The 22,956-nt window shown below is 37.9% G+C and overlaps 4 protein-coding genes across 4 annotated transcripts; 3 read left to right on the top strand and 1 right to left on the bottom strand.

Moving 5' to 3' along the window:
• The first annotated feature begins 5,192 nt into the window (after positions 1–5,192).
• On the top strand, positions 5,193–9,501 carry LOC106334781. The gene is made up of 7 exons (XM_013773141.1): positions 5,193–5,874; positions 6,245–7,159; positions 7,263–7,532; positions 7,679–8,113; positions 8,342–8,418; positions 8,496–8,607; positions 9,088–9,501. The coding sequence occupies exons 1-7, from the start codon at positions 5,266–5,268 to the stop codon at positions 9,250–9,252; spliced, it is 2,583 nt and encodes an 860-aa protein (XP_013628595.1). The 5' UTR covers positions 5,193–5,265; the 3' UTR covers positions 9,253–9,501.
• A 1,298-nt stretch (positions 9,502–10,799) lies between these two features.
• LOC106334783 (coiled-coil-helix-coiled-coil-helix domain-containing protein 10, mitochondrial) lies at positions 10,800–12,243 on the top strand. The gene is made up of 5 exons (XM_013773143.1): positions 10,800–11,045; positions 11,284–11,340; positions 11,447–11,533; positions 11,602–11,780; positions 11,909–12,243. Exons 1-5 carry the CDS (start codon positions 11,024–11,026, stop codon positions 12,005–12,007), a joined length of 444 nt encoding a protein of 147 aa, XP_013628597.1. The 5' UTR covers positions 10,800–11,023; the 3' UTR covers positions 12,008–12,243.
• Positions 12,244–12,658: 415 nt separating this feature from the next.
• On the top strand, positions 12,659–17,555 carry LOC106335036 (DNA polymerase V). Its single transcript, XM_013773453.1, has 8 exons — positions 12,659–13,318; positions 13,405–13,530; positions 13,610–13,807; positions 13,895–14,122; positions 14,211–15,377; positions 15,486–15,764; positions 15,924–16,401; positions 16,492–17,555. Exons 1-8 carry the CDS (start codon positions 12,731–12,733, stop codon positions 17,349–17,351), a joined length of 3,924 nt encoding a protein of 1,307 aa, XP_013628907.1. The 5' UTR covers positions 12,659–12,730; the 3' UTR covers positions 17,352–17,555.
• Positions 17,556–19,042: 1,487 nt separating this feature from the next.
• LOC106336122 (leucine-rich repeat extensin-like protein 3) lies at positions 19,043–20,894 on the bottom strand. Its single transcript, XM_013774851.1, has one exon. It carries the CDS (start codon positions 20,705–20,707, stop codon positions 19,235–19,237), a length of 1,473 nt encoding a protein of 490 aa, XP_013630305.1. The 5' UTR covers positions 20,708–20,894; the 3' UTR covers positions 19,043–19,234.
• Between the last annotated feature and the right edge of the window lie 2,062 nt (positions 20,895–22,956).

The following is a 22,956-nucleotide window of genomic DNA, read 5'->3' as shown; positions in this document are numbered from 1 at the left end:
AATATCACATTGTTACTATATTACAAGGGAAGCAAAGTGCGTGTTACTAGATAGGGCAATATGGTAGATATGTATAAATAAAGAAGCATAATCCCAAAACATATTAAGGTTCTGTAATTAAAAAATCATATTTATATTAATAAATAACTAAGCTTTAACAATAAAATAAAATCTTACTTACACGAATAATAGCATATCTTTACCTAAACACAACATCAGCTTCCAAATATATATCAAGATGATCCATTAAGTATTATTCAATCTTTCAAAACAAGGCAACCTTTAAATGTAGAATATAAATATAAATAAATCATATATAGTCTGTAAAAATTAATTTTTTCATCAATACAGAACATATCCAATACAAATGAAAGGTAAAAGCAGTTTAATGAAAACAAATGCCAACATTGTCAAAATATCAGAAATATTAGATTTCACTGCCAAAGATTTGTTTGAGGTACCTAAATAATTAATTCTTTTAATACTAACATTTGACATTAAAATATTATAAAATACATACTTATAAAAAAAATTAATTTCTTGGCGGAGTATACATTGACAGGAGAAGGAGTTTACTATCGAAAGAAAAATTATTGAAATTAGTTCAAGGAATGGTTGGAATTACATATCTTGTAATCATTGTGCTAAAATACTTCCGAAAATGGATGGAAAACTTATTTGCAAAAAATGCACAAAACCAGATATTGTTGGCATATTACAGTAACTGAAGACAAATATTTTTTTTAAACTTTTGATAGCTAAATTATTATTAATACCAAACATAAAATACATGTATAAACTTGAAATTATTGTTGAAGATAACTCAGAATCTGCATTATTAACCACACTAGGGGTATTGCCCCCGCGCAAGCGCGGAGTTGTGAACAAAGCTCTTGTATTTGCTAGGGTTATTTTAGTTGTGAATTTTGCGTTTTGGATTGATCATTATTTTTCAAGTTTTTTATTGTTATTGGATTAGAGTTGTGATGATGAACTGTGTATGCATTGTTCTCCACTTATGAAAGATTAAACTGTGTTAGTAATGTGATTGATATAGTTCGTGGTGTTGCTTGTTGTGTAACTGAGACTTATTGTTTGTTTGTCTTTTTAATTTGTTTTTGTACTGTTGAGAGTACATAAATTATATTAAAGTTGTTGAGAGTACCTTTTGTTTCTGGATATTTTTTCTCCAATTTAGTTGCGTAGGCTGTGTGTTAAGTAATAATTATCTCAGATGTGTCGATATCAACGATGACTCATTATTTCGATGAATCATTTCTTTTTATTATCTTTATTATGTTTGTTATATGTTTTTTTTTTAAAAAAAATTTCTTTTACCCGGCCTTTAAAACAAATACATGAAGACTTGTAGAAATAACTATAAAATGAGTGACAATTTTGAGTATTTGGGCTTTAATGGGTTTTAAACGAATATATGTATTTCTCATACGAATACAATAGCATTGGCCTGTTGAGACTGGGCATGTAAGCTATTTTCATAAGACCAGACGAGTGAGCAGGTGGAGATGTTGTTGCCGCTTTTGTGTCTGTCGGGATTGTCTTTTGTATGTCCTGGTGTGGCTGTGTTTGTTTCTCTTTTATTTGATGGATAATATGTAAACAAAAATTAATCATTGTTAGTTGTATTTATCATAGTTTGTAACTTAATCTACTTTTTTTGTTTAGGTAATTTCACCGATTTTGGTTGTCATCTTCATCTTCTTCGTAAGTATCTACGAAAGTAAGTTTGTAAATTGCTAAATTTCTGACTGCGTAGTTTGTATTTGTTTAGCTGATTCAATGTATTGTGTCGTTGAGTTTTAGTTAAGGTGATCATTAATGATTCGTCTTTTTGGGATTCTAGTTTTTGGTGTTTTGATTGTTTGGGTTGTTGTGGTTTCTTTTAAGTTGTAAAATAAAAGTTTGTGTAAAATTAGTTTGACAAGTAAGGGAGATAAATAGACGATCACATATCTTGGGTAGAAAATATTTTTGATTATTGATGTTAGCACAATATAGACAGTAATATAAAGAGAATTGTGTGTTGATTGTTTCTTACAAATCAATGAGGAGTTCTTTGGTGAGGTCAGAGCACTTGACAGAACGGATTTGCCCAACCATATCTGCGAGTTTAAATATCAGTTATGATATCGAAACATAATATAAACTCAGATGCAATATGATTTTATACCTGATAGTTCTAGGTTTGTATTTGCAATCACTTGGAGATTGTCGAACAATCTAATTATGACTGGAGATTGTCTGAGGAGCACTCGTGATGACTTCATCAATAATGGTTGGTGAGATGATACGAATGAGGAATGGATGATCAGTTATCTTGTACATGTTTGAGCACATAGCAACCTCAAAATGATCGACTTTCACAATGGAACATGCTTTCAAAGATGGCATGTAATGATTAGCACGTCTAGCGGGAATAAACCCATAAATCACGGAATCTACAAATAATATTATTCAATAAAGAATGAGGAAATCAATTAAAAACAATTATGTTAAATAAGTGTGATAGATCGAAAATTAACTTACCTTTTCATCAAGGAAGAGAACTGTGATTCCCATAAACTCCCTTTCTTTCTTGAAGCTTAGGGAATTCCAAAAGCGGGGGAGGCCAGAGACTATGTTCTGACTACTACTACCAAGACTGAGATACTCGAAGGTTGAGTGATAGACGCCGGGGACGCCGGTTTGAGGAATTGGAAAGGTAGATAGAGACATTTTCTAGAAGATGGTTAAAGATAAGAGGAATCAATAAGTTTTGTGGAGATGCAGATTGAGTTCATCAAAGATGAAAATCATATATATAGGGTTTACAGATGGGCTACAAATCAGGAACATTTATGATCAAGCGATTTAAGATGGGGAGATGAAGAGCTCACCGGTGAAAAAATAGATTACGAACAGACACACGGCGCAACTCTATAACTCAGACTTGTCTAAGACAATGATGAAAAGAATCCTAACTCATGTTAAACGACGACAATTTACAATATGAGAAAACTATAATTGTTGCAAAGTTGATATTTTTTTTCATATAACGTGATGAATCCCATTTAAAAATAAAACCCATAATACACTTGTAGGCCTGATCTGCTCAGAAGAAGCCGAAGAATCAAGAGCTTCCGACCTTCATAAATATATATTAGGTTCGGCCAACAATATACAAAATATCATTTAGCTTAGTGGTATAAATGTTGGTATTTATATCTCAATAACCCGGGCTTGAGCCATGGCGTGACACTTTTTCACACTTTTTAAAGTAGGACCCACAAAACACTGATGTGGTACACTTGTAGGCGCGACCCTCAGAAGAGGAAGCCGAAGAAGCAAGGGCTTCCGACCTTCATAAATATATATTAGTTTCGACCATCAATGTACAAAATATCCTTTAGTTTAGTGGTATAAATGTTGGTGTTTACATGTCAATAACCCGGGTTTGAGCCATGAACTTGACATTTTTTCACTTTTTTTAAAGGTAAGGCCCACAAACCTGCTAACGTGGCGCGCTGAGTAGCCTTGAAACTCGCTCATTATAATGTTGATTCAACAAAGACAGAACCCCAATTAAAATTGAAGAGGTACAATAAATTTACAATAGATTTAAGGTTTTAAATAAAAGATTGCTATATTAAACATATAAGGTAATTATTATCTTATATATAGAAGAGATAAAGAAACTTACATTTAATGTTTTAATATAGCTTAGAAAAATAAACAAAATGAGGGACAAGAACGGCGAGAAAGAAGAAATTACTACTCTCAAAGGAAATAAAACAAGAAAAAAGAGATTGACAACGAAAAATTTAAAATAAAGTGAAGACGACAACCTAGATGTAATAGAAAGAGCAACTCAAGAAGTTAAACAACGGCCACAAAGAAAAAGAAAAAAATCATTGAAGATGATTATGTTACTTAGAATTGCAATGCTACCTAAAAATTATTTTATTTGTTTACACACAAGAATATATTTGCACATTATAATACACATTTTATTTTTACAACTTTTTATAAGTTTATATAATTTTTTTTAAAAAAAGAGTTAATTTTTTAAAAAAGAGAAATAGTAAAAAAATTATACAAATGACAAGAAAAACATAAAAAATATAATAATTAAACGTCCTTACTCCGCGCGTAGACGCGCGGGGTTGTTTCCTAGTGTCTATAATAGGGCTGGACAAATAAACCGAATCCGAAAATCCGAACCAAACCCGATCCAATAAAAATGAATCCGAACCGATCCGAATTCGACATAAATACCAAATGGATCCTGTTTTTTGGTATTTTGGGTTATGGGTATTATTCGAACCGAACTCGGACCTAAATGGATATCCGATAGAACCCGAAACATTTAAAATCACAAAAAAAACTTTTACCAAATATTATCTTAATTCTTAATATGTATCCAAAATACTTTAAGATATTATTGAACTTCTAAAATAATTATCTGTTACACGAAGGTTGATGGTGGAATGTGGCGGTTGAAGCCTGAAGTTTTTAGATTTTGGTTTTGTTTTCATTGAATAATGTTTCTCATTTCATGAGAACTTAGTTTTTGTTTTATGATTTCATTTATCTGGTTTTTTTTCTATCACTAACTATGTTTATCTTTCCCTTGATTTTAAATGATCACGTTTGATGTTATTTCTAATTTTTGAATCGATTTTACTTATGTTTTACCTATTAAAATATGTACAAATCATGTATTTTAAATCTGAAGAACCGATTTCATTTATGTTTTAGTTACAAAATAGGTACAAATCAGGTATTTTTAAACCGAAGAACTGATTGGAACCCGAACCCGAAAGTACAATGGGTTATACTGGTTTTTTGAAGATTTACTAACCCCGACCCGAACCCGATAGAGCCCGAACCGGTCCCGAACCGGTCCCGAACCGAATTTTTATATAAGCCGAATGGGGTTGATTTTGATAAATCCGAAAAAAAACCCGAATGGATAAAATCGAAACCGATTGGACCCCGAATGCCCATGCGTAGTCTATAACATGAAACAAGTTAAAACAACACACATATTATAACGGTGTCGTTTAAGCTACTTATCCAGCGCACAATATCAAAACTGTATCGTTTAAGCCACTTGTCCGGCGCACATATAAAACGGTGTCGTTTAAGTCCACTTATTCGGCGCAAGTTAGCAACTTAAGCGTTAGAGACTGTTACAAGACTTTTCGTGACAATCTATTCGCCGGGAACCGCCGTCACAAGATTGTAAAGAGAGAGAGAGGGGTGATGGAGCGAAACAGCTTTCACTATTCTACAGAAAAGAGATCCAGAGCCGTAGATCCGGGTTCAGGATTCGGATCTTCCAAAAGAGCGAAGACGCACCACGCGCAGCTACTCTCGCCTCTGGTTGTTCCCGTGGGACACGCGTCGTTCCGATTGCTCAGCCCAATATCGCAGGTCGGCGCGGTGATTGGAAAATCCGGAAGCGTGATCAAACAGCTCCAACAGTCAACGGGAGCCAAGATACGGGTCGAGGAGCCTCCGGTTGGGTCTCCGGATCGGGTCATCACGATCATAGCACAAGTGGATTCAAGCTCTAGGGTAAAGTTAGGTGTTGATAGCAATGGGAACACAGAGGCTGAGAGGAAGGAGGAGGATGAAGTTGAGGTATCTAAAGCACAAGCAGCGGTGATTCGTGTTTTCGAGATTCTAGCGGCTGAAGCGGATAGCAGTACGGTGGTGTGCCGTTTGTTGACGGAGTCTAGCCATGCTGGTGCTGTGATAGGCAAGGGTGGTCAAATGGTGGGGCGTATTAGGAAAGAAACTGGTTGCAAGATTGCTATACGGACTGAGAATTTGCCTATTTGCGCTGACTGTGATGATGAGATGGTGGAGGTACGAACTCTTGTTTTAGCTTATTGTTGTAGCTTAGCTCAATGTTCAAGAAACTGTAGGACTAATAACTACGCGGAGCCTAAGGCCTAGATTTAACATTAATTCTGAATTTAGTAGATTTAGACTAAATTTAATTGATATAAACTGATTTAGAACAATTTAAACCGATTTGAGTTGCATAAATTGGATTTTAAGAAAATCGTTTCCACTAGCTCCTAGTTAGCGCTTATACAGGTTCTCCAGCAGCCTAGACCAGTTTTTAGAACCATGGTAGAGGTGTGAGCTTGAAAGCGTGGTGTGTAGCAATGTGCTTGTTTTTGCAGATTGTACTGTGTGTTTTTCTCACATTATGTCAATAACTATGTTGCAGATTGAAGGTAATGTTAATGCTGTGAAGAAAGCGCTTGTATCTGTCTCCCGCTGCTTGCAAGATTGCCAAGATGTTAAGAAGATAAGGACGGTGGGAAACAGACCCCTTGAGAAAGAGACCATCCAAGAATCTTCGCATAGACCCTTAGAAACAATTATTCAGGAGTCTCTTCTTCGTAGGTCGGTTGAAGATTATGATTATAGACCGAGAGGAGCCGATATGTTTCCTCGGGGCCATTTAGCTCGCCCCAGTGATGTGATTCCTCATGATGCTCTGCATCATGGGCATATTGATGGGGTTTCTCAGGGTACTTTGCGCAGGCATATTGAGGAGGACCGTCAAGATGCTTTACTCTGGCAGATTGAAGCGGAACGGCATGATGCTTTACGCCGGCATATTGATCTGGGTCCACGAGAAGTGTTATACAGGCCTTCTGATGGTGTCAGGGGAGATGTTTTCCGACAGCACAGAGAGGTGGATACTTCTTCTCATGATTCCTTGGGTAGACCTTACGAGATGGTTCAACGTGATGCTGTTAGGGGCATGCAGTTTGAGTCGTTTCAACGTGATGCTTTTGGGAGGACTATTGAAACAATCCCACAAGAAACTCTTCGTCGGCCAAGTGGAGATTTTCTTGCTCATCGTAGTTCCACTCTAGATACTCATCCTCACAGCATTACGACCTCCGCTCTAATGAGTAACGCTGTCACCTTGAAACCACATCAAGCAGAAGTGGAAGCAGAGAACCAAGACGTAGTTTTTAAGATACTTTGTTCCATTGAAAATGCTGGTGGAGTTATTGGGACAGGGGGTAAAGTTATAAGGACGCTTCATAGCGAGTCAGGTGCCTTCATAAGTGTGGGAAATACAATTGCTGACTGTGAAGAACGTTTAATTACAGTTACTGCACCAGAGGTTGGTCTTTTTTTTTTACCCCTTCCAGTTTTCATCGATGCTTTTGTGTTATTATCCTATCTATCTACTACTGTTGTTTGATAATTGCTTTTTCATCATGTAGAGTCCTCAACGTCAAAGCTCGCCAGCCCAGAAAGCTATTCTCCTTGTTTTTACTAGATTATTTGAGCTTGCCACTAAAAAAATCGTAGACAATGGCTCAAGGATGTCTATAACTGCACGGCTTGTGGTCCCAACAAGTCAGATTGGTTGTTTGCTGGGAAAAGGAGGTGCTGTTGTTTCCGAAATGCGGAAAGCCACGGGGGCTGCCATTCAAATTTTGAAGGCTGAGCAGAATCCAAAATGTATTTCAGAGAATGATCAAGTTGTGCAGGTACTTAGACCACTTGTTCAACTTTTGATTATGATACATATTTCAATTGCAATGACATTGTGGAATACAGGTTTCATATTGTTCTTTTCTAAAACATAATTGTTTCTAAGTTGTCTGTCATAAACTCATTCTTTGCTGTCTAATAGATTACAGGAGAGTTCCCCAATGTAAGAGAAGCCATTTTCCATGTTACGAGCAGGCTGCGAGACAGTCTTTTCTCTAAATCAATGAAAAGTTCCGTAACCAAGAGCAACTCCACCTTAACTACAGAGAGAATCCACCGCGGACAATCAGATAATCCTCCGTCTGTTGGGTCTCATCAGTCCTTTGGTCATCCACCTACCATCTCTACAAGTCTAAACAGAAGATCTGATGACTCCTTTTTAAGTGGGTCTCAGTTATCAGCTAATTATTTGAGACCTGCTGGCACAGATCCTTACACACGACCAGAAGACCCGGTTCCTGATAGGTTTAATCCATCAGGTGGCTATTCTCCTAATTTTGGTCGGCGGTCCACTATGGACCACAATGGTATCTCCCATCACTTAACTGAGACTGCATCTCGTATGTGGGCCTCTCCGGTATGTCTCCGTTTCTGTGTTGTCTCATTCTTTACTTTCTGGTGAACATAAGTACGTGTTGTTGCTCAGTGAGTGATTTAGAGGATTAAATCTTCTGACCCTATTAAATCTTCTGACCCTAAGGCGCTTACACATACTGATAATGGACACTAGTGCCGCTTAAATTAACAGAGACAGAATTGGTGCGTCTATTTTAATTTCTGTAGCTGATATATAGTCTTTATGCAGCCACCGGCAGCTCTGAGAGGTTTATCTGATGCTAGTGGTGGATTATCTTCTGCACGGCCTGGCCATGTTCTTGGCAGGTAAAATCCCAACTGTTGTAGACAATTATGTGATATTATTGCTCGTGTGATTTACATGCTTGATTGGTCTCTTCCAGTGGACACAAATCTGCCATCGTTACAAACACAACTGTGGAAATTAGAGTTCCAGAAAATGCTATGAGCTTTGTGTACGGAGAGCATGGCAACAATCTGGAGCAACTGAGACAGGTAAGACAAACATTTTGCTTACAAATCTTTTCTTGGTTGCCCAATAGTGTGACAGTGTCATTCTAAGGAGGTTAGGCAATGATTTATTAGCTCCATATGAGCAGCCACAGGTTTTAATTTCCACTGGCTGATATAGTCCCTGAAATCATATCCCAAAAACTAAAATAACTGCTCAATAATAAACAGAAATGAAAACATGCAAAAACAAAATCTATACAATTAGGGTGCAAATCCTTCGTCCACCATATTAATCTAGGTCAAGAGTCACGAAAACTCCATACTTTTCTTTAGTTCTCGATTCAAAATTACAGGATCGGTCGAAGTTTGGAAACGGAATCCCCATTTAGCTATATATAGCTTTAGATGATAAGCTACAAACTAAATCGTTAGTGTGATAATTTCATAAACGTGAAATAGCACTCCGTTAGTTGAGCTAACAGCTTAAGCGTAGCTTGATACCATTTGATGTTTATTAATCAGATATCGGGTGCGAGGGTCATAGTCCATGAACCTCAACTAGGAACAAGTGACAGGATCATTGTCATATCAGGGACGCCTGATCAAACCCAGTCTGCTCAAAACCTCCTTCATGCATTCATCCTTAAAGGTGAAACCTCATTGTCGAAAAGATGCAACCTAAACTAGGACAATACTGTTCTGCCATACAGAAAACAAAACAATAAATGAGCTCACACTCGTTTCTTGTTAAGTACTTTTGTTTAATCTTTTATTTCCTGTGGTTTGGATCTTTTGAATTCTTGTACACCATCTTTTCAGTTTAAGTACTTTACAGAGTAAGTCCGGTGATTATTCTTTTCATTTTTATCACCCATTATTAGTCATTACCATAGACATGGCATAAAAACCGAGAACCAAAAAAAACGAAAAAAAAAACTGAATCCAGAACCAAACTAAGTTCCCAAATAACCAGTCTCTTATGTACTAAAAAACCTAACCGACAACCGAATATCTAAAAATATTAATTATATTTACTTTTGGAATTACCAAATGTGTTAAAAATACTAGTTATAAATGGAACTAACCAATTTTTTTTTTTTATCTACAATATTTAAAATTAGCCGAAAGTAAATGATTTACCTAAATAGTTTGATATTTTGAATTTATTTGAACTACCCGATATTTAATCCAGAAAAATAAAATATAAATCTTATTTTTACACAAATTATCCTAAACTAACTAAACTGGAACTGAATTGGAACCAAAATTTTATTGGATATTAGCCGGTACTTGAAAACCGAAATAACCAAATGGAACCAAATTTCATAAATAACCAAATGGTTACTATTAGAACAAAAAAATGAACCGGAACCAGAATCGAATCGAAAACCGAATGCTCATGCCTAATTATCGTGTTGAATTGAGATTTGATTGAACGGAGGAGCTAGAGAAAGAGTCAATGATGTAGAAACGGAGATCTCATGAACTATGTAGTAGAAAATCCTTGCAAGGTTGAGAAAAAAAACAATACAAATAGACTGCAATGCTGAAACTTTCTCGCACACACAGCCGCGGTGTACTTTGCCGTTATATTCCCAGCTATTTCATCCTCTTTAGCTGTGAAAACGGTAGAACCCTTCACTCTATTATAGCTTCACGTTCTCGCAAATGTTTTGTTCAGCAAAACTGGAGTAAAAGATGACATATAAGTTTAGAAGCACTTTTCTAACTCTGCGCTACTCACAGTTAGTAATCTAATTAATAGAAACGTAATTGAGATATATTCATGTACAAAATGAGCTTTCATGAAAACGAAGACTCTGAAAAATTTGGTCAGTTGAACATTCGTATGTTGTGTACTACTCTACGTTTGGTTTTGATCGTAATCGTACAAAGATGAAGAACATCTTCCATGCAAGTAAACCAAGTCAGAATCAGAGGTGGAGTTTGATGCATCATAAACAAGCAATAGCCTTTCAAGATGTAGCCATTAATTTTCTATAGTCTACAGCGTTTGTATGTCTAAAGTGTATTTGAGTTTGTAGCGTGAAGTGTAGTATATTTTAGTTCATTTTTGAAATGTACATTTTTTAGCAAAAAAAAGTTGTATTTTCCTCGAGAAATGTTGAAGTTGATGGACCTGTGAGACACACCAACAAAAAAAGAAGGAATAAACTCTATTGGACATGTTCTGTAACGAAGCCCAAATTTATATACCAATGCGTGAATGAATACGCTTAGTCAAAGGAAGAAGATAAGAGAGCCCAACTTCGGTTTGTTCTAGAAATTATCGACTTGCAACCAATGAAAAACATACACGTGTACATATCTGCGTGGTCTTGACCTGTTCTGGTCTGCTCACCACCTGTATATAAACAACAACCGCCTCCAGAATTGTTGTAAATCTCTCATCAACTCGTCATTTCGTGGCCATCTCTCTAATCACAAAGAAGAAAAAATGGGTCGCCGTAGCTCAGGAGGTAAGCCGCTTCTTCTCTTTCTCGATTCTGTAGATCTTACTCGATTCTCTGTAGATTTTGGATGATGACGAATCTCTAGTTGTTAATCTGGAGTTGTCTAGTGCGTAGCTAGGGTTTATTCGATGGTTGTTGACCTTCTCTGATAGTGAAATCTTATAAACTATAAAGGCGTATTTGGTTCGAGATACAGTTCTTCATTTCTCGATTTGATTTGTGGTTGTTTGTTTGTGTTTTGCAGGAAGATCTGCACCTCGTCCCCGCCCTGCTGCTGCACGCAGCCCTCCTCCTCAAACTGGTAAACCCAAATTTTCCTCCAAATTTGTCTTGGTGCTCTCTATGGGTTGTGACTATTCAATTCAATCAGCTGACGATTATTCGTATTTATGAATGTTTATTGGCAGTAAACCGTGCACCTCCTCCAGCGCCAGCAGCTCAGGCTAGCGGTGGTGGCGGCATGCTCTCAGGCATTGGTTCAACCATTGCTCAGGGTAAGTATGTTTGTCTTAAAAGCTTTTATGTTTTTTTTATAACGCCTCTCTTAACCTGTTATTTTTAGGTATGGCTTTTGGAACCGGAAGTGCTGTTGCGCATAGGGCTGTTGATGCTGTGATGGGTCCACGAACCATTCAGCATGAAGGTGTTGAGACTGCTGACTCTGCTTCTGCATCTGCTGCTCCTGCTGCAGGCGGCATGTTTTCCAGCTCCTGTGACCTTCACGCTAAGGCTTTCCAAGATGTTAGTAGTGTTCACTATCATTCTTATTATTTCCACTATAATATTTCATGTGATATTTGCCTACATCCTTGGATTCCTCATTGTGTGGCATTGTTACTGATTTTGTTTTGATTTGGTTATTGGTGCAGTGCGTCAGCAGCTATGGAAGCGACATCAGCAGGTGTCAGTTCTATATGGACATGTTGTCTGAGTGCAGGAAGAACTCCGCTTCCACTATTGGTGCCTGATGATTCAAGGGCTCATGTTTCTTTTCTTTTATTTGCATTTTTTTTAATCTACGAAACAACTATTCATCAGCTGGTGATTTATGCTGAGAATTCGAATATCCTCAAAAATCCTATTTCGTTTCCAGAACCAGATGCTATGCGACATTGAAGTCTTTTGTGTTTTTCGTTTGTAAGAAGTTTGGGTTATTTCCCTTTCTTAATCGAATAAATGCATTATGGATTGGTTTTTTAGTAAAGCTGGATTTAAAAACATCTCGTAATCCCAATAGCCACTTTCGGTTAACACATCTGTTAATGGCCTAATTAATTCTACATGTTATGCAACTTTGAAATGTAATCAAGAATTTATCACCACAATGTAAAATATTTTTAAAGTTGTGTATAATTCGTTGTTGAAGAGAATAGACTTTATGTCTGAGATCTATATATGTATGGATTAACATATTGTGTAAAAGATACTAATTTGGTAAAAGATGTGTTACTAAAAGAAAATAAAAAAGGATTAAATAATAGTATAATACACAGATGTATGCATATTTAAAGATACGGTCCGTTGGCGGTATTTATATTAGAGAGTGGGCTTGTAAACCCTAAACCCTTGAGTCGGGTCGGGTCCTCCAAATCCGCCGCTTAGGGTTTTGTATTTATTTCCGTTCACATCCTTTTTAAAGCTTTGCCTTCTTTCTACAAAATCAAAATCGCGGCTTCTGAGTTTCATCACCAATGGGTAGTAAGAAGAGAAGCAGCGCCGATTCATCGGAAGATGTCGAGAAGAATCACACCGATTCCTTCATGAAGAAGAAGAAGAAATCCAAGCGTGATAAGATGAACGCTGACGATTCCGATGCCGAGGCGGCGGCGCCTCCTCCTCCCGGCGTCGCGAGTACCGGTAAAGACATGGAGAAGAAGAAGAAGAGGAGAGCTTCCGACAAGGAGAGAAAACGCGCCGCTCTCGATAACGACGGCGGTGAGCCTCCCCGCCGCCCTAAACCCCCTGCGGCGGTGGTGGTTTCTGATTCGAACTCCGACGGAGCCGCGGCGGCTTCTTCGTCCTCTTCTTTGCCGGAGTTGCCTCTTAGCTATTTTAGGGATTTGGCTTCTCCTGAGGGTTCAGTTAGAGAAGCGGCAGCTACCTCATTGGTGACGAGGCTGCAAGAGATTCAGAAGCAGTACGAGATGTTGCCTGATAAGGGATCCGTCGACGGAGGGTTGATGCTTGAAGCTGAGAAGAACGATGGGTTGGATAACTGTGCGCCCCATCTCAGATACGCTCTACGGAGGCTTATTCGTGGTGTCTCTTCTTCAAGAGAGGTATATCTCCTTCTCTGGTTCAGTTTTTGTATCCGAAGATGTTAACTTTCTATCAATCACTGAATGAAGAATACTTTAATATACAGTGTGCAAGACAAGGATTTGCTTTGGGGCTGACGTTACCTGTTAGCTTAATCTCTAGCATTAATGTGGAATCTCTACTGAAGCTCATTTCTGATTCTTTGTCCGTTTCTTCATCCATGAAGGGACAGGTGAGTAGCTGTTTTATTCTTTGTGTTTGTGTTTACTTTTGTAGAGACTCAAATGCTTTGGTTTTGCAATTTGACACAGGATGTGAAAGAATGCTTATTGGGTCGGTTGTTTGCCTACGGTGCGCTAGCACGATCTGGAAGACTTGTTGAAGACTGGAAGTCTGATAAAGACTCTCAGATCATCAAAGAGTTTACCAATGCTCTCATTGGTCTTGCTGCGAAGAAACGTTACTTGCAGGAGCCAGCTGTTCATGTTCTTCTGGACTTTGTTGAGAAGGTATGTATAATAGGTTCATTCTTGTGGTACCATTTGTTGCGTGCTGTGAAGTCTTCTTATGATACCATTTGCTATATTATTGTACAGCTGCCTGCTGAAGCTGTTGTGACCCATGTTATGGAAGCTCCAGAGCTTCATAAGTGGTTTGAACAAGCCACCGAGGCTGGAAACCCTGATGCGTTGCTCCTAGCGCTCAAGCTCCATGAGAAGATTTCGGTTGATCACCCTGTCTTTGGCAAGCTTCTGCCAGTTCCTTTCAGTTCCGGGAAGTTTTTTTCTGCTGATCATCTCTCAGTCATTGTTGATTGCTTGAAGGTACATTGCCAATCTTTTTGCGATGGAGAAATGGTTAACATGTTAAAGATTATGTGCTGAGATTGTTCTATTGTGAAATAAATTCCAGGAATCTACTTTCTGCCAGCCTCGTGTTCATAGCTTATGGTCTGTCATTCGGGAAATGCTGTTGCCGGAAGCTGTTGTTCAAGGCGAAGATGTCTCATCGGCTCCGAGTTCCTCCAAAAAGCAAAAGAGAAACCGCAAGTCCAACCCCATAGAAGAAGAGGCCACAAATAACAGTCGGAGTTTCTGCGAAATTTTTATGGAAGGAACCCTGCTTTCATCATCTCATGATCGCAAGCATTTGGCATTCGATATCCTGCTTCTTCTTCTCCCAAAGCTCCCTGCCAATTTCGTCCAACACTTCTTATCGTTGAAGTTTGTTCAGTGCCTCATGGATATACTCTCCACAAAGGACTCTTGGCTGCATAAAGTTGCAACTCATTTCCTCACGGAGTTGATAGATTGGGTGAAAGACGATGATACCAAGAGGGTGGCTGTTACCATGGCTCTTCAGAAACACAGTGAAGGAAAGTTTGACAATATTACGCGTACAAAAACTGTGAAAGATCTTGCTGCTGATTTTGAAACTGAAGAGGGTTGCACGCTTTTCCTCCAGAACTTGATGAACTTGTTTGTGGATGAACAGCATGTTCCTGAGGAACCTTCAAGTATGAAATGGGCGCTAGAACCTTCCTCTCTCAACTCAGATCAGAGTCAAACAACAGATGATAATTCTGAGATAGGTTCAAACGAGGAGAAGGATTCGATTGGAACAACTGTAAACTCAGATGTTCTGAAAAGCTGGGTCATTGAGTCTCTCCCTGGCATTTTAAAACATGCCAAATTGTCCCCAGAGGCCAAACTACGAGTGCAGAAGCAGATCCTGAAATTTCTAGCTGTTCAAGGTCTATTTGTGGCTTCTCTAGGCACTGAAGTCACGTCATTTGAGTTGCAGGAGAAATTTAAGTGGCCGAAGACAGCTACTCCCACTGCTCTTTGCAAAATGTGCATCGAACAGCTTCAGCTACTGCTGTCGAATTCTCAAAAGATTGAGAATCCGATCCCTAAGGAGAGTGGCTTGGAGCAGCCCGAGGATCCTGTTTCCTACTTCATGAAATTTCTTAGCACGCTGCAGAGTATTCCCTCGGTTTCTCTCTTTCGTTCCTTGAATGAAGCAGATGAAAAAGCTGTCAAAGAATTACAAGAAACAGAAAGTAAACTCTCAAAGGAGGTAAATGTCTTACTGGCTTTTACTCTAATGCTACTTAAATTGAAATCTTACTCAAATAGATGTTGACATGCTTCTCTGTGTTAAATTGGAATCTTAACTATTTGGCAGGAAAGGAATTGTGGATTATCTGCTGATGCAAGTAAGTATCATGCATTGAGGCACTTAGTCGTTCAGCTGTTGCTTCAAATACTCCTCCATCCGGGAGAGTTCTCGGAAGCTGCAAGTGAACTTTCAGTATGCTGTGACAAAGCTTTCAGTTCCTCCTCTACTGATGGCGAAGGTGAGGCTGATGGTGAAGAAGAACCAGCAGTCATGGATGTCCTCGTGGACACATTACTTTCTCTCTTGCCACATTCTTCAGCTCCAATGCGATCTTCCATTGAGCAGGTAATAAGCTAGCCACAAGTAAAAAGATTATATTCTTTACTCTACTTGAAGTTTTCTGATCCTTTGATGCTAAAATCTCTATTGATCATTTGCTTCATTGTTTTCAACTGTTTCAGTCTCATGATTTAATAGAAATTTACAATTCTATGTCTGCTGTAGGTTTTCAAATACTTCTGTCAAGATGTTACCAATGATGGACTGCTGAGAATGCTGCGGGTGATCAAGAAAGATCTAAAACCGGCTAGACATCAGGAGGACCAAGACTCTGAGGATCTTGACGATGACGAAGATTGTCTGGCTATTGAAGATGAAGAAGAAGAAGAAGAAAATGAGGAAATGGGTGAGACTGGTGAGAGCGATGATCCAACTGATGATTCTGAAACAGTTACGGGCGTTGCCCGTATGGCAGTTGACAGAGAGGTTCCTGAAAATTCTGATGACTCTGATGACTCTGAAGAAGAAGAAGGAGATGATGATGGGATGGATGACGATGCAATGTTCCGTATGGACACTTATTTGGCACAGATATTCAAGGAGAAGAGGAATCAAGCTGGCGGCGAAACTGCTCAGTCCCAGCTTGTTTTGTTTAAGCTCCGTGTCCTCTCCCTTCTCGAAATCTACCTTCATGAAAATCCAGGTAATTGCTTTATAAGATAATGATTTGGCTTGATGAAGTGTATCTACTGAGATAAGCGCTTTGTGTGTGTTTGGGGATATGTTTTAACAGGTAATCCTCAAGTTATGACAGTGTACTTAAACCTAGCTCAGGCACTAGTGAACCCAAGCACTGCAGAAAGTAGTCAGCAGCTTTTACAGCGGATATGGGGTATCATCCAGAAGAAGATCTTCAAGGCTAGAGAGTTATTCAAGGATGAATCTATTGAATTATCTGTACTTGCTTCTTTACTGGAGAAGAATCTTAAACTGGCGGCAAAGCCATTCAAGAGTAAGAAGTCAGGTGTTGATCCTTCCAAGAAGAAGCAGTCTGCTGCGTGGAACCGACACAGGATGATCGCTAACCTTGCCCAGAACTCAACCTACTGGGTTCTTAGGATAATTGACTCGAGAAAGTTCTCAGAGACCGAACTGGAGAAGATCTTGGATGTGTTTAGGAGTGTCCTTGTCGGGTACTTTGATAGCAGCAAGAAGTCTCAAATAAAGGTAGAATTTCTTGAGGAAGTGTTTAGAAGGAGACCGTGGATTGCACACCAGCTGTTTGGATTTCTTCTGGAGAAAATTGTGAATCCGAAGGTTGAGTATCGTAGAGTGGAAGCTCTTGAATTGATCTCTGAAGCTTTAAGGTCGTTGGCTCCTATAGGCAAAGAGACGCAAGAAGAGTCGAAGAAGAAAATGAAGTTTCATCTGGTGAAACTGAGTCATTTTATTAAAGATCTTGTTACAAATATGCCGGAGAAGCAAGCAAGGCGGGCTAAGGTGCGCAAGTTCTGTGGCAGGGTGTTTAGAATGGTCTCTTCGTTGAAACTCACCAAGTCTTTCCTCAAGGGTTTGGGAGAAGATGGCCAAACAGCTTGTGAAACTGCACTTGGTCATCTGTTTATGAATCTCAAGAACACTGAGGAGGATTAATAGGCATACAACAAGAATCACCTGGTGAAAACAATCTTCCTTTTTCATGTTTTTTTTCTTATCTTTTTGTTTTTGCTGAATGAAACTTGAAGGATCTGAATCTAAGTTTGAATTGGATTTCCCTTATTTATTTGATTCCTGAATTTCTACGTTACTTACATTGGTCACTTTGTTTGTCCTCAGTAGATGTTTATTGATAGTTCAGCGGTTTTGTTTTCATTTCTTTTGCTGTTGGTAATATCATTGTTACAGATTAAAGCTATCGATTCCATATGTTTATCTTTATCAGAGAAATTATTGATTGTTATAAAATACTCGAATGCTGGGAGGTTGATGGAAAACATTGTTTGAATAAAGAAAGTCCAGAGAAACAGAGACATTTTCATCTCTTATTATGAGTTTAGACTTGAGAGTGATGTAGAGATGAACTTATATACTTGGTCGACGTAGAGGTGCGCTTGGAAGCTCTCACAGAGAAGCGTAAGCGTAACTAACAAGACATGATCCCTTGACTCTCGTGATTGGACGTAGTGGACTTATGCTCTCAAAAAGTTAAGACTTTTGTACTGAAACTCTTTGAAGAATCAGGATCAAGGAATATTCTTAAGAACAGAAAAGAAGCTCGAATTTTTTTTTTTTTTTTTGATAACCGAGTATCCTGGTCCCACCGTGGTGGTCCAGACTAGAAACCGAAGCGAGCAAGGACGCTGCCAGGGCGTCACCATTTGGCTCACCGTGAACGGTTTCGGGCGCTGGGAGGTCCACATGTAAATTCTCCGGTGGCCGGGTTTCGAACCCAGGTGGCGGAACTCACAGCCGTGAGCCTTTTACCACCAAAGCTAGTTGCCGATTACCTCAGTTATGGAATCTTGATTTCACATTATCGAGAGATCTTGTGTGATCCACCAGCGTCTTAACCTGGAAATGATCGGGGTATATGCGCATCTATTAAGACTAACTAATACTATCCTCCAAGAGCGCGATTCGACCTTTGTTGTAGAGGATCACGAAGTTTTGGTTTTTTGCAAATGGTTATTGGCGGTGATGGTCTCTAATTATGACATGAAACTAAAGACATGCGTATGACACCTGTTTTGGATTATCCTTTTCCTGATTGATACATGCATTCGATGATGATTGATTTTCATAAATGATCGTCGTCTAGTGAAGAAATATTGAAAGAAACAGCAGCAAATGGGTTCACGACATGGCGATAAGTGAGTGAGTAAAGCCGTCTCTTTTCCTCCTAATAAGATTCTCAAAAGTTTCTCGCACTCCCAACTTAATAACAGCATCCTTTCACTTCGTCTTTTCGAGTGGACCATCATCGATATATATATATAAAGTCAATTTACAATACGTATATTATAGAATTATACAATATGCCACGGCAATCCCTCTACTAATATTAATATAAACCATTTAACTAAAAACCCAATCATATACGTAAACCTTTTTGAAATCGTTTAAATAATCCAATTATTGAGTTTCAGATGTTGAGCTTCCTCAATAGAATATCAGTTCTCGTGTCAACAAACAACCCATTTATATATATAATATATATATATATATTAATCAACAAGTCCAACCTAATCTTGTTGACATAAGCAAAAAAACAAAAAGGTGAAAATGCGCGCAAAAGCTTGAAAGAGATGCAGGCAAAATGCACAAGAGACATATGGTTTATGAAAACAAGACAAAAAATTATAGAAAATGCAGAATCAAGAAGAACATCATAAGTTCATAACATCATAAAGGAAGTAGATGCAAGGGTAAAAAAAAACATTATTTATGAGACATTCAAATACCAAAGTAATCTCAATTACATTATATATGATGATGATTGAAATTTGTAGTGGTTTTCACAAATATATACCTCATCATCACACAGCAGAATCTGAGTTCTGTGATGAAACCTTGGGTGCCATGTTCATAGCAACAAGCTTCCCGTCCGGTCCGGTTCTCAATTCGCTCATACCACCGGTCACAGGTAAACCAATTCCATGGTACTGTGGAGGACCTGGAGGTGGTGCGTCCGTGTAGTACACTTGTTTCCCCATTCCTCCCGCGTAAGTCACCTGAGTGTACCCCCTTGTATCTGCTAATCCCACTACTTGCTGTGGCGGTGGAACGGCTGAGTATTGCGGTAGAGGAGGAGGAGGACCGGAGGTAAAAGGCAGAGGAGCTTGTTGTTGTTGTTGTTGCTGTTGTGGCTGTCCCTTTGCTACTCCTACTGGTGGTTGAGTCATGCTGTACGCCGGTTGGTGCTGTTCCCTGTAAGGATAGTAGCCGCCTTGGTTTACTTGTCCTGTAACCACCGGTCTCATGACCCCTTGCGGTTGCTGTGGAGGCGCGTGGTATACACTTCCTGGATGTGGAGTTGGAGATGGAGATGAAATCATGTACACCGGCTGCTCCGGTAATCCCAACCCCGGCGCGGTTGTTGGAAACACGCCTCCTGGATTATTATTATGGCTCCCTTGCCAGAACGTCACCGGAGGAGCTTGCTGATTAGTTAAAGGAATCGTCGGCTGCGGAGGCGGAGGCGGCGGCGGCGCAGGATTTTGAGCGGCGTACGTCGGAGAGAAGTAACCTCCTCCGATGTCTTCGCTCTTCCTTCTATACACAGCTTCCTGTTGAATCACGCGCGGATCATTGAACAGAGGAGGTTCAAGCGCCACCGGAACCGGCAACTTCACCTCATGCGGTGGTTGCGGCGGAGGAGACGACACAACTTTCTCCGATCCAAATAAAAAATCCGCGTTACTCGGAGGAGCGGTTACAGATTTCTCCGATTCAGGCCTGCTCCGAACAGTATTCAACGCCTCAACGAAGCGATCACGATCCGACTGAGTCGAACCCTCCGATCCAAACCCTCCGGAGGAAGCCGAGGGGAAGAGGAAGAGACGCATCCTCGCTGGCTTAGACGACACACGAAGCAAGCGATCGTACTCGTGCATCATGTGCTCGAGATCATCATCGTTGGTAACGGAGATCAACGCGTCTAGGTCTTCTCCCGGAAGCTGATACTTGAACAGCACGTCTCCTCCTCCTCCGCCGCCTTCGCCGCAGACGGCGGAGAGCTTGGAAGCTAAGACGGGGAACCTGATCCCGCGATCTACGGAGAGGATCTTGGTTTCGCCGTTTACGTAAGTGAGCTGGTTATCGTGAGGACGAGGCTGAATCTTGCCGTTGTAGCTGCACATGAACTTCACCTTGTAGCTCTGTGTCTGCTGCTGGTGGTTGTGGTGGTGGTTCTGATCGTCCCATGGCGGCGGGTTGTCGAAGTCGATCTCGCGAGATCTTGGAGACGAGTCAGTTGAATCTGGATACGAGTTGTACGAGAACTTCTCCATCTAGCGAGATTATGTGTCTGTTCTGTTCTCTATCTTAATTCATGGAAAAGAGTGATGGCGAAACGGTGGTGGTGGTGGTGTTGAAAAATGTTTTAAGTTGACAGAACCTTTGTATGTGAACTTATTGCTCTACTACACGTGGTCTGTCTGAAATTTTCAGTTTCAGGCGGTGATGAGACTGGGTGACGGGTCTGTGACGTTACCTGAATCTTTTCACGGATTAATATGACTTTTCTGAACACTATGGTGGGGTCGGGGTCAGCTACTAGTGTTTTGATACTTCAACGTTGAAGAAGGCCAGCTTTTTTATTTGCCTTTTACATTGCCTTTTTTTTCTTAGGTTAAAGCACTAGTAACTCTATTTTTAAGGTTTAACTAGATTTTCTACTCGAGCGTACATTAATAATTTAGTTTAGTTTTATAATAACTTTTAAACTAATTATCTAGTTGATTTATATAATTTTCTTATCCGAAATATGATCTGATGATTTTATTTTTTACCTGTATATATAAATGTACCCTCTTATTGGATATTTAGTTTTTTGTATTTATAAATGTAATAATTATGTTTATAAACATATTCCCAATTTTCGAAAAATATTAATTTGTATTTAAAAATAGTATATAAATTTCTTGATGCATGTAAATTGTTAATGCATTATAATATTTTATCATAAAGTTTACATATATTTTATTTGAATAACATAAACAATTGAATTATTTGCATAATATATAATTTTACTTTGTAGTCAGAAAAACTTTTAATGTGTGATTGTTATATATATGTGATAGTTTGATTGTTATATATATATATATATGATAGTATAATATTTAGATTTAAAATTTAATCACAATAAATATTTTGATGAACTTTAATTAATATTTAATAGTGTTTGAAAGATATTATAAAAAAATAAAGTATATATAATGAATTTAACTAATGTTATGTAACATTTTATTTATTGAATTGATAATATTGAAAATATAAAGTAGTAGATTTATCTACTACTTGATCTAATTAATTATATTTAGAGTAGTTAAGCATGTATGATTGTATAATTTATTACAATTATTTTTTATATGAAAATAATACTTGTTTGTTTTGAAGTTTACGTGAAGATTTTTAAGATCATTTGAAAACTATTACATAATTTGATAAATTGGTTTAGCTTCTAAATGCTGACAGTAAGATAGCAAACGTTTTAGATAGTGTATTCATTGTAATCCTGAGACTTTTTTCTAAATGTCTGAAATTTGTAAATTTGTATTTTTAGTTTATTATTTATAATACTTAGTAGTATATTCATATTGATAAATTCATATTGATTGTTCCACTTATCATTCTTTTATGTTATCTTACATGCTAATTTATTGTTGGTCTTCGTTATAAATTTTAGATAAAATCTTAAATAACTTATTTGACATGTTTTCTTAGGCTCTTTATTTTTCATTTATCTTATAAACATTGTTCGCTAAATACTTTCTTCGACATTACTCAACATAGTGCATCTTAAATTTTATATGTTATATGAGGCAAATTATATGAATTCATCATGTAGTTTGCTTTAAGAACAATAACATTTTTTTTTTTGTAAATCACACCATGTTAGATTTATTTCAGTATAACTTATTTGGCTGGTTTCAATGAATATTTTGATTGTAACTGACTAAAATAATATTTGTCAAAATATACGATAATAGTGTTGATTAATATTAAAAAAATTATGGATAAATAAATTTGTTAATTTCTTTTGATTGACTTAAAGTAATTGAAACTCAAATAAATTATAGCTTGGGGCTCTGACTTTGTTCTCTTACTTAACCTCTTTCTGAGAGACCGAGTAAAAATTTCCAATTTTGTTTTTATATTGAAATTATTCTCTAGTATATCTGGTATTTTCTGGTGTGATACATTTTTTGTCTATCAGATTTTTTCTTTTGCTTGTATAGTTTACTTTCCATCGCAGATGTTTTTCATTTTCATTTACTGTTATTCTTCGTTCACTTTAAATCATATATTTCTTTATGTATTCTTTGTTCATGAGGATTATGTGATTCTTTGATTTGGATATTATTAAAGAAAATACTTTTGATATTGATTTCTAATTTATTTTAAAAATACAATTTTGAAATTTTATTTTGAAGACTATATCTTATTTTTTGTTCTTGCAAGTTAAAATCGGGTATTCTTTATATTTTAATTTATTTTATTTTAGTTAATTTATTTTGTTAAATTTCTAAATATTTAG

The sequence above is a fragment of the Brassica oleracea genome, chromosome C3 (genome assembly GCF_000695525.1).
Source record: "Brassica oleracea var. oleracea cultivar TO1000 chromosome C3, BOL, whole genome shotgun sequence".
Classification (NCBI taxonomy): domain Eukaryota; kingdom Viridiplantae; phylum Streptophyta; class Magnoliopsida; order Brassicales; family Brassicaceae; genus Brassica; species Brassica oleracea.
This window is presented reverse-complemented; position numbering and strand designations above follow the sequence as displayed.